The sequence below is a fragment of the Ranitomeya imitator genome, chromosome 8 (assembly GCF_032444005.1).
Source record: "Ranitomeya imitator isolate aRanImi1 chromosome 8, aRanImi1.pri, whole genome shotgun sequence".
Lineage (NCBI taxonomy): Eukaryota > Metazoa > Chordata > Amphibia > Anura > Dendrobatidae > Ranitomeya > Ranitomeya imitator.
This window is the reverse complement of record NC_091289.1, coordinates 76297504-76312173: the sequence shown is the minus strand read 5'-3', so window position 1 is coordinate 76312173 and position 14670 is coordinate 76297504. Positions and strand designations below refer to the sequence as shown.

The 14670-nt window shown below is 46.2% G+C and overlaps 1 protein-coding gene across 1 annotated transcript in view; it reads left to right on the top strand.

Annotated features, from left to right (window-relative positions):
• Nucleotides 1–3520: 3520 nt before the first annotated feature.
• The window catches only part of DDX47 (DEAD-box helicase 47), a 131934-nt gene continuing 120784 nt past the window's right edge, over nucleotides 3521–14670 (top strand). The window contains exons 1-3 of the mRNA XM_069737098.1: nucleotides 3521–3725; nucleotides 11719–11812; nucleotides 13840–14028. Coding sequence (XP_069593199.1) covers nucleotides 3666–3725; nucleotides 11719–11812; nucleotides 13840–14028 — 343 coding nt within the window. The 5' untranslated portion in view covers nucleotides 3521–3665. The remainder of the gene's footprint in view (nucleotides 3726–11718; nucleotides 11813–13839; nucleotides 14029–14670) is intronic.

The following is a 14670-nucleotide window of genomic DNA, read 5'->3' as shown; positions in this document are numbered from 1 at the left end:
ATTGTGTTTTATTATACCTGAGAAAGATATATACTGTATCTGAAATGCAGATTGTACAAAATACACTTAGGCAGGATCTGTCTGAGACAGAACTACAAGCGCTTAACTGTGAAATTGATAAAGAATTCCAGAAGTGGGAAAAAGATATTTGTGCCACTAAAACTACCAAATTCCAGCGAGATGTCGCGGATAAGCAGTCTGACACTGTGTATAGGTGGAATCGTTAATCACGTAAACATACGAGGGGATCTAGAAGATCTATATCTATATCCACATCTATGACTTCTCATGCATCAAGTGAGGAGTCTTCAAAATCGTGCCTCAAAACTTCTGAGTCCTATAAGATGTTTCCGAATAGGGATACCCAAGTGGTTAAACGCAAAATTGCATATTCCAATAAACAAGATAAAAAGAATAGGACGAATCAACTGCAGGTAATTAAATTTTCTGAACATACCCTTACTCAGGCTCAGTTGGAAGTTCTCTCCAAGGGTCTAACCTTTTCACCTACTAATAATTTTGATTCTTTTGCAGCCATAAAAGACCTCTTTTTGTTTTCAAGAAAATTAATTACACAATAAAGGAACCAGTGAACAGTTGTCTAATGACCAAACAAAAGCCGAAGCTCTTAGAGCCTTAGAGGAACTTCTAAATGAGCAAGACTCGGCAGTTGCAGGTATGTTTCCACGTTCTATATATCCACTGTCTGTGCGGTTTCCCCCCTTGTCAGTCTGTCCTGCTGTGGACATCTTTACCAGATTAGTTATGAATGACTTCCAGCAGATGTCAGCTAGCCGAAAAAATGACAAATTAACGGCTCAACAACGGATAGCTCTGAGAGATCTTAAGGGTTATAGCAATATAGTAATAAAGCCAGCCGACAAGGGGGGCAACATAGCTATATGGCCACAGTAGATGTATGAGAAGGAGGCGTACAGGCAGTTGAAAGAAAAAAAATCATATCACCATCTTGATTGCAATCCCATATCAGCTTTCTCAGCAAAACTTGAAATTATCTTGCAACAAGCTTTCGATAGGGGAATTATCCCCAAAAAAGTTGTGGAGGGTTTATTTACTAAAAATCCAAAGGTCCCGACAATTAACTTCACACCTAAAATTCACAAAGATCCACTGGTCCCCCGAGGGCGGCCTGTTGTGTCCGGCCTGGGTGGCCTTTGTGAACCTGTCTGTAAATTTATAGACTATTACCTTAAGCCACTTGTGGAGTCCTTACCCTCGTATGCGCGGGATACGATGATGTCCTGGCTAGAATCGATGGCATGACACTTGATAAGGAGATGATACTTGTGACAGCAGATATTGAGGCGCTGTATACGTGCATCCGACACAGCGACGGTTTGTATGCCTGTCGATTTTTTTTTTTTTTCTCTTGCTTACAGCAACTGGGATGGCCCTATGTGTGATTTCATTTTGGAGCTGCTCCAGTATATCCTGACCCATAATTTTTTTGTTTTTCGTGATGTTTTTTTATTTACAGCAGTGCGGCTCTGCTATGGGGCGGCCTGTGCACCTTCTTTTGCCAACCTCTTTCTTGGTTACTGGGAGAGGGTTTTTTTTTGGGGGGGGGAGGGCGTTCAGGCTGCAGACCATGTGCAGTGCTGGCTGCGATACACAGATGATTTGTTCATTGTGTGGCAGGGCACTGAGCAGCAGTTGCAGTTTTATGGATGACTTGATCTCCAATACTTTAAATATCAGATTGACTTTCAAATATAGCAGGACTGAGATGGACTTCCTGGACGTCAAAATATACGGGCCTTCGGAAGGTCAGTATATGTTTATTTTTTTTTTTAAAGTCTCTATACTACGTGGCTCTGTGCTGTATAGTCCGTCGCTGTGCAATATACTACGTGCCTGGACAATATACTCCGTCGATACTATGTGGCTGGGCAATATACTACGTGGCTCTGCTATATAGGGTAAATCGCCGTTACTGTGGTGTATGTGACAATGGAGCTGCCAGAAGGAGGCCCTGCAGTATATACAGCTTGTCAACCCCACCTAGCCTCCCGTATATACAGTTTGTGAGCCCCTCATAGCCTCCCGTATATACAGCTTATGAGCCTCACGTATATACAGCTTGTGAGCCCCACCTAGCCTCCCGTATATACAGCTTGTGAGCCCCACCTAGCCTCCGGTATATACAGCTTATGAGCCCCACCTAGCCTCCCGTATATACAGCTTGTGAGCCCCACCTAGCCTCCCGTATATACAGCTTGTGAGCCCCTCATAGCCTCCCGTATATACAGCTTATGAGCCCCACCTAGCCTCCCGTATATACAGCTTGTGAGCCCCACCTAGTTTCCCGTATACACAGCTTATGAGCCCCACCTAGCCTCCCATATATACAGCTTTTGAGCCCCACCTAGCCTCCCGTATATACAGCTTATGAGCCCCACCTAGCCTCCCGTATATACAGTTTGTGAGCCCCTCATAGCCTCCCGTATACACAGCTTGTGAGCCCCACCTAGCCTCCCATATATACAGCTTGTGAGCCCCTCATAGCCTCCCGTATATACAGCTTATGAGCCCCACCTAGCCTCCCGTATATACAGCTTGTGAGCCCCACCTAGCCTCCCGTATACACAGCTTATGAGCCCCACCTAGCCTCCCGTATATACAGCTTGTGAGCCCCACCTAGCCTCCCGTATATACAGCTTATGAGCCCCACCTAGCCTCCCGTATATACAGCTTGTGAGCCCCACCTAGCCTCCCGTATACACAGCTTATGAGCCCCACCTAGCCTCCCGTATATACAGCGTGTGAGCCCCACCTAGCCTCCCGTATATACAGCTTATGAGCCCCAGCTAGCCTCCCGTATATACAGCTTGAGCCCCACCTAGCCTCCCGTATATACAGCTTGTGAACCCCTCATAGCCTCCCGTATATACAGCTTATGAGCCCCACCTAGCCTCCCGTATATACAGCTTGTGAGCCCCACCTAGCCTCCCGTATACACAGCTTATGAGCCCCACCTAGCCTCCCGTATATACAGCTTTTGAGCCCCACCTAGCCTCCCGTATATACAGCTTATGAGCCCCACCTAGCCTCCCGTATATACAGCTTGTGAGCCCCACCTAGCCTCCCGTATATACAGCTTGTGAGCCCCACCTAGCCTCCCGTATATACAGCTTGTGAGCCCCACCTAGCCTCCCGTATATACAGCTTGTGAGCCCCACCTAGCCTCTCGTATATACAGCTTGTGAGCCCCACCTAGCCTCCCGTATATACAGCTTATGAGCCCCACCTAGCCTCCCGTATATACAGCTTATGAGCCCCACCTAGCCTCCCGTATATACAGCTTATGAGCCCCACCTAGCCTCCCGTATATACAGCTTGTGAGCCCCACCTAGCCTCCCGTATATACAGCTTGTGAGCCCCACCTAGCCTCCCGTATATACAGCTTGTGAGCCCCACCTAGCCTCCCTAGACAAACGCCGAGAGACTCCTTATATAGAATACTGTCACGTGAGCTGAGACGCTACGTGTCCATGACGTCACTCCGTCTTATACCTACGTTCTATCACTACAGTACACCCAATGTTAGTCTGTAGTTTAGCAACAGCGCGTGCCCGAGAAACGAGCAGCAACGTCCGGTCACGTGATGTGTGCCGACGCGCGCGCTAAGAGGAAACTGAAGGAACATGGCGGCGCACGTGGAGGCCACAGCAGCCGAGGAAGAAGAGAAAACGTTTGGAGATCTGGTGAGCCCCGTGACGAGGAGCGCGTTCGCTTTACTGTATCTCTGCTGCTTACTGCTATCTGTCCGCGACATGTCGCTGGAATGCGGTCCCCGGTGTGTCAGCTGCGGAGTTGCTGTTTGTAGCGTGTAACCCGTATTTTCTCTGCTAAACTACAACTCCCAGCATGCATCAGCCTAATGCGGGTGATATTGTTTTTCGGCGTTGTGTGTTCGGTGCCATTGAGCCCCTTCGCAGAGTCAGTATTGCCGCAGGGGGTCTCTGCTTTGGCACATAGGTTAGTTATGGCAACCTCTGTGTGTCCTCCATCTTCCTTCCTTAGGGGAGGTGTAGACGATCAGTAATCGCTGTGTGCGCCTCCATCTTCCTTCCTTAGGGTAGGTGCAGACGATCAGTAATCGCTGTGTGTCCTCCATCTTCCTTCCTTAGGGTAGTTGTAGACGATCAGTAATCGCTGTGCGCCTCCATCTTCCTTCCTTAGGGTAGGTGCAGACGATCAGTAATCGCTGTGTGTCCTCCATCTTCCTTCCTTAGGGTAGTTGTAGACGATCAGTAATCGCTGTGTGTCCTCCATCTTCCTTCCTTAGGGTAGGTGTAGACGATCAGTAATCGCTGTGTGTCCTCCATCTTCCTTCCTTAGGGTAGGTGTAGACGATCAGTAATCGCTGTGTGTCCTCCATCTTCCTTCCTTAGGGTAGGTGTAGACGATCAGTAATCGCTGTGTGTCCTCCATCTTCCTTCCTTAGGGTAGTTGTAGACGATCAGTAATCGCTGTGTGTCCTCCATCTTCCTTCCTTAGGGTAGGTGTAGACGATCAGTAATCGCTGTGTGTCCTCCATCTTCCTTCCTTAGGGTAGGTGTAGACGATCAGTAATCGCTGTGTGTCCTCCATCTTCCTTCCTTAGGGTAGGTGCAGACGATCAGTAATCGCTGTGTGTCCTCCATCTTCCTTCCTTAGGGTAGGTGCAGACGATCAGTAATCGCTGTGTGCGCCTCCATCTTCCTTCCTTAGGGTAGGTGTAGACGATCAGTAATCGCTGTGTGTCCTCCATCTTCCTTCCTTAGGGTAGGTGTAGACGATCAGTAATCGCTGTGTGTCCTCCATCTTCCTTCCTTAGGGTAGGTGCAGACGATCAGTAATCGCTGTGTGCGCCTCCATCTTCCTTCCTTAGGGTAGGTGCAGACGATCAGTAATCGCTGTGTGCGCCTCCATCTTCCTTCCTTAGGGTAGGTGTAGACGATCAGTAATCGCTGTGTGTCCTCCATCTTCCTTCCTTAGGGTAGGTGCAGACGATCAGTAATCGCTGTGTGTCCTCCATCTTCCTTCCTTAGGGTAGGTGTAGACGATCAGTAATCGCTGTGTGTCCTCCATCTTCCTTCCTTAGGGTAGGTGTAGACGATCAGTAATCGCTGTGTGTCCTCCATCTTCCTTCCTTAGGGTAGGTGCAGACGATCAGTAATCGCTGTGTGCGCCTCCATCTTCCTTCCTTAGGGTAGGTGCAGACGATCAGTAATCGCTGTGTGCGCCTCCATCTTCCTTCCTTAGGGTAGGTGTAGACGATCAGTAATCGCTGTGTGTCCTCCATCTTCCTTCCTTAGGGTAGGTGTAGACGATCAGTAATCGCTGTGTGTCCTCCATCTTCCTTCCTTAGGGGAGGTGTAGACGATCAGTAATCGCTGTGTGCGCCTCCATCTTCCTTCCTTAGGGTAGGTGTAGACGATCAGTAATCGCTGTGTGTCCTCCATCTTCCTTCCTTAGGGTAGGTGCAGACGATCAGTAATCGCTGTGTGTCCTCCATCTTCCTTCCTTAGGGGAGGTGTAGACGATCAGTAATCGCTGTGTGTCCTCCATCTTCCTTCCTTAGGGTAGGTGTAGACGATCAGTAATCGCTGTGTGTCCTCCATCTTCCTTCCTTAGGGTAGGTGTAGACGATCAGTAATCGCTGTGTGTCCTCCATCTTCCTTCCTTAGGGTATGTGCAGACGATCAGTAATCGCTGTGCGCCTCCATCTTCCTTCCTTAGGTTAGGTGTAGACGATCAGTAATCGCTGTGTGTCCTCCATCTTCCTTCCTTAGGGTAGGTGTAGACGATCAGTAATCGCTGTGCGCCTCCATCTTCCTTCCTTAGGGTAGGTGTAGACGATCAGTAATCGCTGTGTGTCCTCCATCTTCCTTCCTTAGGGTAGGTGTAGACGATCAGTAATCGCTGTGTGTCCTCCATCTTCCTTCCTTAGGGTAGGTGTAGACGATCAGTAATCGCTGTGTGTCCTCCATCTTCCTTCCTTAGGGTATGTGCAGACGATCAGTAATCGCTGTGCGCCTCCATCTTCCTTCCTTAGGGTAGGTGTAGACGATCAGTAATCGCTGTGTGTCCTCCATCTTCCTTCCTTAGGGTATGTGCAGACGATCAGTAAACGCAGGGACATGTGTTGTATGCGGATGCATCCGCATGCGGCAATTTGAAGTGCCTGCCGACCGCACGGGAAAGTAACTTTTTGCATTCCCGTGCGGTCAGCGGGCACGTCAAAACGCCGCATCTGTATAAAATGCATGTGCTTATTTCACACATTTATTTAATCAGGACTCTTTACGAGATGCGTTACTCTTAAAGAAAAGATGTCATATTTTCATAAAAAATTTTGTGATTTATTGGATTGTCCACACAAAAACCAAATTGCAGCAAATCATAAAATGGGTGAAATAGTTATTGTCCATTCGTTAAAGGCGTCTGTCTGTCATGGAGTAGAAGTCATCATGGCTACCAGCTGTTTATTCCTTCTGTAAGTAGTAAGTAGTCTGAAGTCTGTGGCGAGTGAAGGAGAGAAGACCCAAGGTGACAGCCCCCCACCCTCCTAGAAGAGCATCGGGTATTCTAGAATATGCATGTCCACGTTTGTATATTGCCCAGTCACGTAGTATATTGCCCAATCACGTAGTATATTGCACACTGCCTATGTAGTATTTAACAGTGTGGGCACCATATCCCTGTTAAAAAAAAAAATAATTAAAATAAAAAATTGTTATATACTCACCCCCTTGGATCCACCGAAGCTCCGGCGATATGCGTGCGGCTGCCGCCATCTTCCGTTCCCAGGATGCATTGCGAAATTACCCAGATGACTTAGCGGTCTCACAAGACCGCTAAGTCTTCTGGGTAATTTCGCAATGCATCGCCGGGAACGGAAGATGGCGGCCGGCGCGAGCGGCTCATCGGACAACGGAGGGTGAGTATAGCAGGTTTTTTTTTAATTATTTTTAACATTTTTTTACTATTGCTGCATAGGCAGCATCAATAGTAAAAAGTTGGGGGGACACACAGGGTTAATAGCAGCGGTAACGGAGTGCGTTACCCGCGGCATAACGCGGTCCGTTACCGCCGGCATTAACCCTGTGTGAGCGGTGACCGGAGGGGAGTATGCGGGCGCCGGGCACTGACTGCGGGGAGTAAGGAGTGGCCATTTTCTTCCGGACTGTGCCCGTCGCTGATTGGTCACGGCAAAACAGCCACGACCAATCAGCGACTTGGATTTCCATGACAAACAGAGGCCGTGACCAATGAATATCCGTGACAGAAAGACAGACGGAAGTGACCCTTAGACAATTATATAGTAGATATATATTTATTATTATTTCTTTATATAGCACCATTAATTCCATGGTGCTGTACATGAGAAAGGGGTTACATACAGGGTTATAGATATCGATTACAGTAAGCAGGTTTACAGTGACAGACTGGTACAGAGGGGGAGAGGACCCTGTCCTTGCGGACTTACATTCTATGGGATATGTGTGTGTGTATATATGTGTATGTATGTATATGTCCCATAGAACACGTGTCCTCTCTATATGGTGTTAACGTACTCTGAGCTATATATACAGGAATAGCTTTTGTAATGTCAGCGAAAGGCAATGTGCTCAGTACAGAATTAAGAATAAGTCAAAAATTAACAATTAATATTTAACAGTCCCTGCCTACCCAACGGTAACGATAGGTACGCCGGATGAATGCGGAAGTAGGCGGAGCTTAAGGGAGGAAGTATACAGCCATACATAGACCAGCCAAATGCAAGTGTGATCCTGGCCTAAGGCCTCTTTCACACTTCCGTCTTTTCAGATCCGTTGCAATGCGTTGTTTTGGGGGAATAACGGATCCTGCAAATGTGCCTGCAGGATCCGTTTTTTCCCCATAGACTTGTATTAGCGACGTATCGCGACGGATGGCCACACGTCGTGTCCGTCGTGCGACGGATCCGTCGTGTTTTGGCAGACCGTCGTCTGGAAAAAACGTTCAATGTAACGTTTTTGTCTGCGTCGGGAAAACGTGTCGCGACGGATCCTGCAGCATATTTCATTGACTAGAATGGTAGCCTATGGACGCAGGATCCGTCATGACACGTCGTATGACGGAATCCAGCGCTGGAATCCGTTTTTTTACACTGAGCATGCTCAGAATCAGGAATTTGTAGCCAATTGGCCAGGCAGGCCCCAAATCTATATAAACCTGGCCTGGGGCGTCACCCCCAAATGTGCCAGCAAGACTCCTGCCACCCTGAAGACAGCCAGCCAGTCAATAGATTGGCTACTGGAAAATAGGGAAACCAATCACATTTGGGAGACTCCCATTTTTAGGCATGGAAAACGGATCCATCAAAAAAAACGGATGGTAAAAACGGATCCAGTTTGTCGATGGAACCGTCTAGCGGATCCATCGAAATACTGGATGCGTTGCATCCTTTTTTCACTATTTTTGATGCATCCGTCAATACGTCGCACCAACGCATTGTGACGGATTCAAAAAAACGGAAGTGTGAAAGTAGCCTTAGACACCTGGATTGTAAGAAGCACCACCATTTTTATTAAAAAAAAGGTTGTTTTTTTCCTATTTTTCTCCTCAAAATTTTGAGTGCGTCTTATAATCCGGTGCGTTTTATAAAGCGCATAATATGGTAGTTTAGGGGCAACATAAATGATTCTGGATGTGCTGAACAACCCTGATCACTGCTGCTGTTACTCTGCTGGCAGGGACCCTGATACTACAGACTGTTTATCACACAGTCCATTCTTCTTCCACTCCCCTTCCAAATGCATACCTGCAGGACCATTGTCGCTCTTACATTGCCAGTTCTTCGTCTTCAGCCTGTTGGGGCATGCGGACAGGCAAGATCTCATAGACATAGTTACATGGCAGACATATAGGCCTCAAGTTGTTGTAACAACCGATTAGCATCCTGAAATTTAGATTTGGGGGAAATGATGAGCTGACAAATGAAGCGCTCTCCCTCGTTCAGTCTACTGTTTCATGTTCGCATTGACTGCCATAACTGAAGGGCTAAACTGCTGGCAATGGTGTTCTCACTGATCTCAGTGGATTCATCTGTCTAGATCAGCTGGACACATGGGGACACACAGCGTGTATACATCATGTCAGTTCTCAAACTTTCAATTTTTATATCCTTAAACCAGTTAGTCATACTGTACAAAATAATTAACTTCCTCACGACATGCGCCATACTAGTACGGCGTATGTCGTGTCCCCCCCTTTGATGTGGGCTTCGACGCCGAGCCCACATGAAAGCTGTGACATGTCAGCTGTTTTGTACAGCTGACGTGTGCGTGCAATAGCGGCGAGTGGAATCGCGATCCACCCGCCGCTATTAACTAGTTAAGTGCCGCTGACAGCGGCATTTATCTACCGCTTCCTGCCATCGGGCCGGAAATGCGCTCATCGCTGACCCCGTCACATGATCGGGGGTCAGCAATGCGTCGGCATAACAACCAGAGGTCTCCTTGAGACCTCTATGGTTGTTGATGCTGGATTGCTATATGAGTGCCACCCTGTGGTTGGCGCTCAAAGCAATGCAGGAATTCAGTTACATAGGAGCGATTTGAGCATTGCTTCTATGTAGCTGAGCCGATCGAGTTGTGCCATCTTCTAGCCTCCCATGGAGGCTATTGAAGCATGGCAAAAGTTAAAAATAAATATATATAAAAGTTTAAATCACCCCCTTTCGCCCCATTCAAAATAAAACAATAAAAAAAATCTAACCTACACCTATTTGGCATCGCGCTTTCAGAATCCCCTGATCTATCAATAAAAAAAGGATTAACCTGATCGCTAAATGGCGTAGCGAGAAAAAAATAAAAAAACGCCAGAATTACGTTTTTTTGGTCGCTGCAACTTTGCATTAAAATGCAGTAACAGGCGATCAAAAGAACATATCTGCACCAAAATGGTATCATTAAAAACGTCAGCTCGGCACGCAAAAAATAAGCCCTCAGCCAACCCCATATCACGAAAAATGGAGACGCTACGGGTATAGGAAAGTGTGGGATTGCACTTTTTTTGCAACTTCACCGCACTTGGAATTTTTTTCCCCATTTTCTAGTACAAGACATGGTAAAACCAATGGCGTCGTTCAAAAGTACAACTCGTCCCGTAAAAAACAAGCCATCACATGGCCATATTGATGGAAAAATAAAAAAAGTTATATCTCTGGGAGGGGAGCGAAAAAGGAAAATGCAAAAAAAACGAAAAAGGGCTGCGTCTTGAAGGGGTTAATGAACACTTTTAGGTGCTTCATTATAAATAAAGCCATGTGGAAGGAAAAATTAACATTTACATTTTTCCCCAAAAAAGTGTAGGAGCGCCCTTTGAGTTTGGGAATGCAAAATTTGCTGGAATAGATAAAGGACGCCATGTTGCATTTGTAGAGCCCCTTATGTGCCTAAACAGTGGAAATCCCCCCCCCCAACCCCGCAACAAGTGACCCCATTTTTGTAAACTAGTCCCGTGAAGGAACTTATTTATATGTGTGGTAAACCTTCCAGATGCTTTGCAGAATTTTATAATGTTGAGTCGCGAAAATGAAAAACTACTTTTTTTTTCCTCAAACATGTTGCTCCAGTCCCAAATTTAAATTTTCACAAGGATAACAGGAGTAGTTGTACCTTGCAATTTCTCCTGAGTACACCGATACCCCATATGTGGGGAAAAAAATGACTGTTTGGGCGCATGGTAAGGCTCAGAAGGGAAGGAGCACCAATTGAATTCTGAAGAGCAGTTTTGGCTGGAATAGATAGCAGACATCATGTTGCAGAGCCCCTGACATGCCAAAACAGCAGAAACCCCCACAAGTGACACCATTTTGGAAACTACACCTCTTAAGGAATTCAACTAGCTGTGTAGAAAGCATTTAATTGAATTACTTTGATCTTAGTTTGACACCAAGTTTTCAATTTTCAAAAAGGATAAAAGAATAAAATGGACCACAAAATATGTTACAGAATTTTGCCTGAGTACACCAATACCTCATATGTCAGGTGTGCACAACTCCAGTCTTCAAGGACCACCAACAGTGGAACATTCTTATAGTTCGGGTCTCGGCGATACATATCTATATATATCATTAACGTTCCCTTCCCCGATTAGTGATCTAACAGTCTGCAATGCCTTTACATTGCAGGGCGTTAGATCAATGCATTGCAGACAGAGAGGTGACTTGTTAGCTCCTGATCTGAGCAGGAACTTACGGGCCACCATTCCTGGTTGACCCCACTGCCATCTTTCAGCCTGGGGTCAGCATAGAGACCATTGGCAGTACGCGATTGCAATCCTATTGTGCCCATCGGAGCAGAGCGAGCTCCCTCTGCTATGTCGATCAGTGTCACTATTGACAGCTGCATTAGTGGTTAAATGCCCCTTGTTTGTGCTGGCACTGATCCTGGGCGTTGTCCCTGGGAGTCAGCTCTCCTATATCACTGATTCTCGCTTTTGATGGCGCTCAGAGTGAACCTATGCAATCGTCACTCCATACATGTACGGTGGTTTGTGGGAACACACTTCCCGCAGCGTTTTTCATTTACATTGGATGTTGTTAAGGGAATACATCTTTTATTTAACATTTTGTTAATTATCATTTTGTTAATTATCAGTAAATATATATATATATATATATATCTCCTATAATGATGTTTTTTAATGGTATTTCTATGGCAGGGAGTAACAGATGTTTTATGTGAAACGTGTGAACAACTCGGATGGAAGCAACCAACCAAGATTCAGATAGAAGCAATTCCTGTGGCCCTTCAAGGTGAGCTGTAGAGACATGAACAACCTGTACTGTGCTCATTGGGCCAGTGTGTGATGTGTCTGCTGTGCGGTCAGCTGCAGATGAGGAGTCTGCTACTAGGCAACTGTTGAGTGTAAAGTGCAAATATTAAAGGGAACCTGTCACCAGAAAAACACTATTAACCTGCAGATATGGGTTTAATCTGCAGGGTAATGGCGTAACTGTGCTGGCTGGCACCTGCACCAGCCGAATGCTGCAAGGAGAAAATGATCTTTATTATCCTCACCTGCATTCCTGGTCCAATCACTGCTCTTGAGTGTACAAAGCTCTGGCTGTAACCATGGCCCTGACTGACAGCCGGCCGCAATGTAGAGTCAGCTCCGCCCCGTGACTGAACCGGTGAGAATAAAGTTAATTTTCTCCCTCAGCTTTCAGCTATGTGCAGCTATCCGGCAGCATAACACACTATTAGGCCGGTTTCACACGTCAGTGCCTCCGGTACGTGTATTGACAGTTTTCTCACGTACCATAGACACTGACACACGTAGACCCATTCAAATGAATGGGTCTACTCCGATGTCAGCGTGTTTTGACGGACCGTGTGTCCATGTGCAAAACACACAGACATGTCCGTTTTTACCTGGACACACAGCCCGCCAAACGTCCCACACATGTACACGGAGAACAGTGTACACTGTCCTCCATGCGCACGGACGGCCGCAGGGGAAGCAGCGCTACTGTAAGAAGCTGTTCCTCTGCTTGTGGTGCTGAACCTGGCTTTCATCCATTGTCCCCTGCTCTGGTCTGGGGCAATGAATGAAAGAAAAACCCGACGGGAGGTCCCCCCTATATTTTACAACCAGCCTGGCAAAACTCACAGGTGCGGGCTGCTATTCTTGGGCTGGTAAGGGGCCATTGAAATGGGTCCCCCCAGCCTTAGAAAAGCAGCCCGCAGCTGCCCAGAAAAGGCGCATTTATTAGATGCACCAATTCTGGAGCTTTGCCTGCTTCTTCCCACTTGCCCTGTAGCTGTGGCAAGTGGGGTAATGAGGGGTTAATGTCACCTTCCTATTGTAAGGTGATGTTAAGCCGGCTTAGTAATGGAGAATTGTCAATAAGACACCTATCCATTACTAATCCTAGTAGTTAAAGGGTTAATCAAACACAGCACACAGAAAAAAAGTTTTTTAATGAAATAAAACAATATACACTTTTTTTTCCATCTTTATTACTCTGCCATTCCAAGCGAAGCCCTCGATCTCCTGGGAAAAAATGTCAAAAAAATAAACCAACAATATACCATACCTGTCCGGCGTACAGTCAGTCCCACAGACATGTATTCGTGTGTTTTGCACTGACACAAGCTGTGATAAACGTGGACATGTGATCAGCAGTGTAATAATAATGGGCATTTGTTGTATCTTTGAAAAAAAAAAAAAAAAAATAGATACAACATGTACATGAAACACGGACGTCTGAATGAGGCCTAAGGAACCGTAAAAGTGATGGGGCACTGTGAGAGGGGCGGTTCTACCACAGGCACAGAGGTTTAACATTACTTATACTAGGCTGCATGTTGCTCGTGCTACTGTGTGGCCTATATGTGCTCCCTGACCTGCAGAGTCTTCAAACATGTCTACCATCAAGCACATCTAGAACATCATGGGTCAGCAATTGCAAAAGGAGCTGTCAGCAGTGGATCTTGATGATTTGCTCAAATGCATTCAGTACAGCAGAATGTTTATCAGACAACCATCAATAACCTCATTGATAGTGTGCATTTCTGCCCTTGGAGCTCATAATCAACACAGAGAAATGTTCTGAAAAATTTGTTTCCATTTTTCTGTGTATTTCATATTCACATGTCTGTCCACACTGTAATTTCCATAATTCCACAACCTTTCCTTGTTATTGCAATCTCAATGTTGAGAAGTGCGTGCATACTGTATGTATGTAAATATCTAATTATTTTTCTTAAAATTAAATGGGAGTAATTATACTCATTGCGTAATTATACTGACGATTTTTTTTTTCTTTTAACACTTCAGGTCGAGACATCATAGGTCTGGCAGAGACTGGATCAGGAAAGACTGGAGCCTTTGCATTACCTATCCTTCAGACATTGCTGGAGAACCCACAGAGACTTTATGCATTGGTTCTCACACCAACAAGAGAATTAGCATTTCAGATTTCAGAACAATTTGAGGCGCTTGGTTCCTCCATTGGTGTTAAGAGTGGTATGTTGTATCGTATTGTGTTTGACGTAAAGTTAGCATAGCATGAGACAATGCTCCAAAATGGCAGAAAATAATGTAGCGCTACTTTAGTGTTTGAAGATATCAGAAAATATACCCGGTACGTAGTTGGAGTTTTGTGTATTCATACAATCTATAATATAACACTGGATGTGTCCTTCTTCTGTCCGAAGCCTCTATAGACGGCGCCTGTGCAGTGTGGACGGACTCAGTAGGACACAGCGGGTGACAGAGAGGAGGACGATGTTGGAGGAGTATGGCGCCAGAGATCGCGGCATGCATAGGCTCTGACCGCATATCGCGATCTCCAGTGATTCTGGAGGAGTATGGCACCGGAGTCAGCGTCTGCACATAGCGCGATCTACGGCGCCATTTTGTTAACGTATTTGGACACAGTGTCTTCAACAAAATGGTGCCGGATAGCACAGTATGCTGACGCGCTGACTCCAGTGCCATTTTATTTAAATAGCGCTGATGACGCGCTGCAGGATAGCGAGAGAAAGATGAGTGTTTGTGTGTATGGATAGATCAACCACAGCGCAGGCAGGATAGGGGAGCATATACCAGGATGGGGTACTAGGATGGGGTGCATATACCAGGATGGGGGAGTACATACCAGGATGG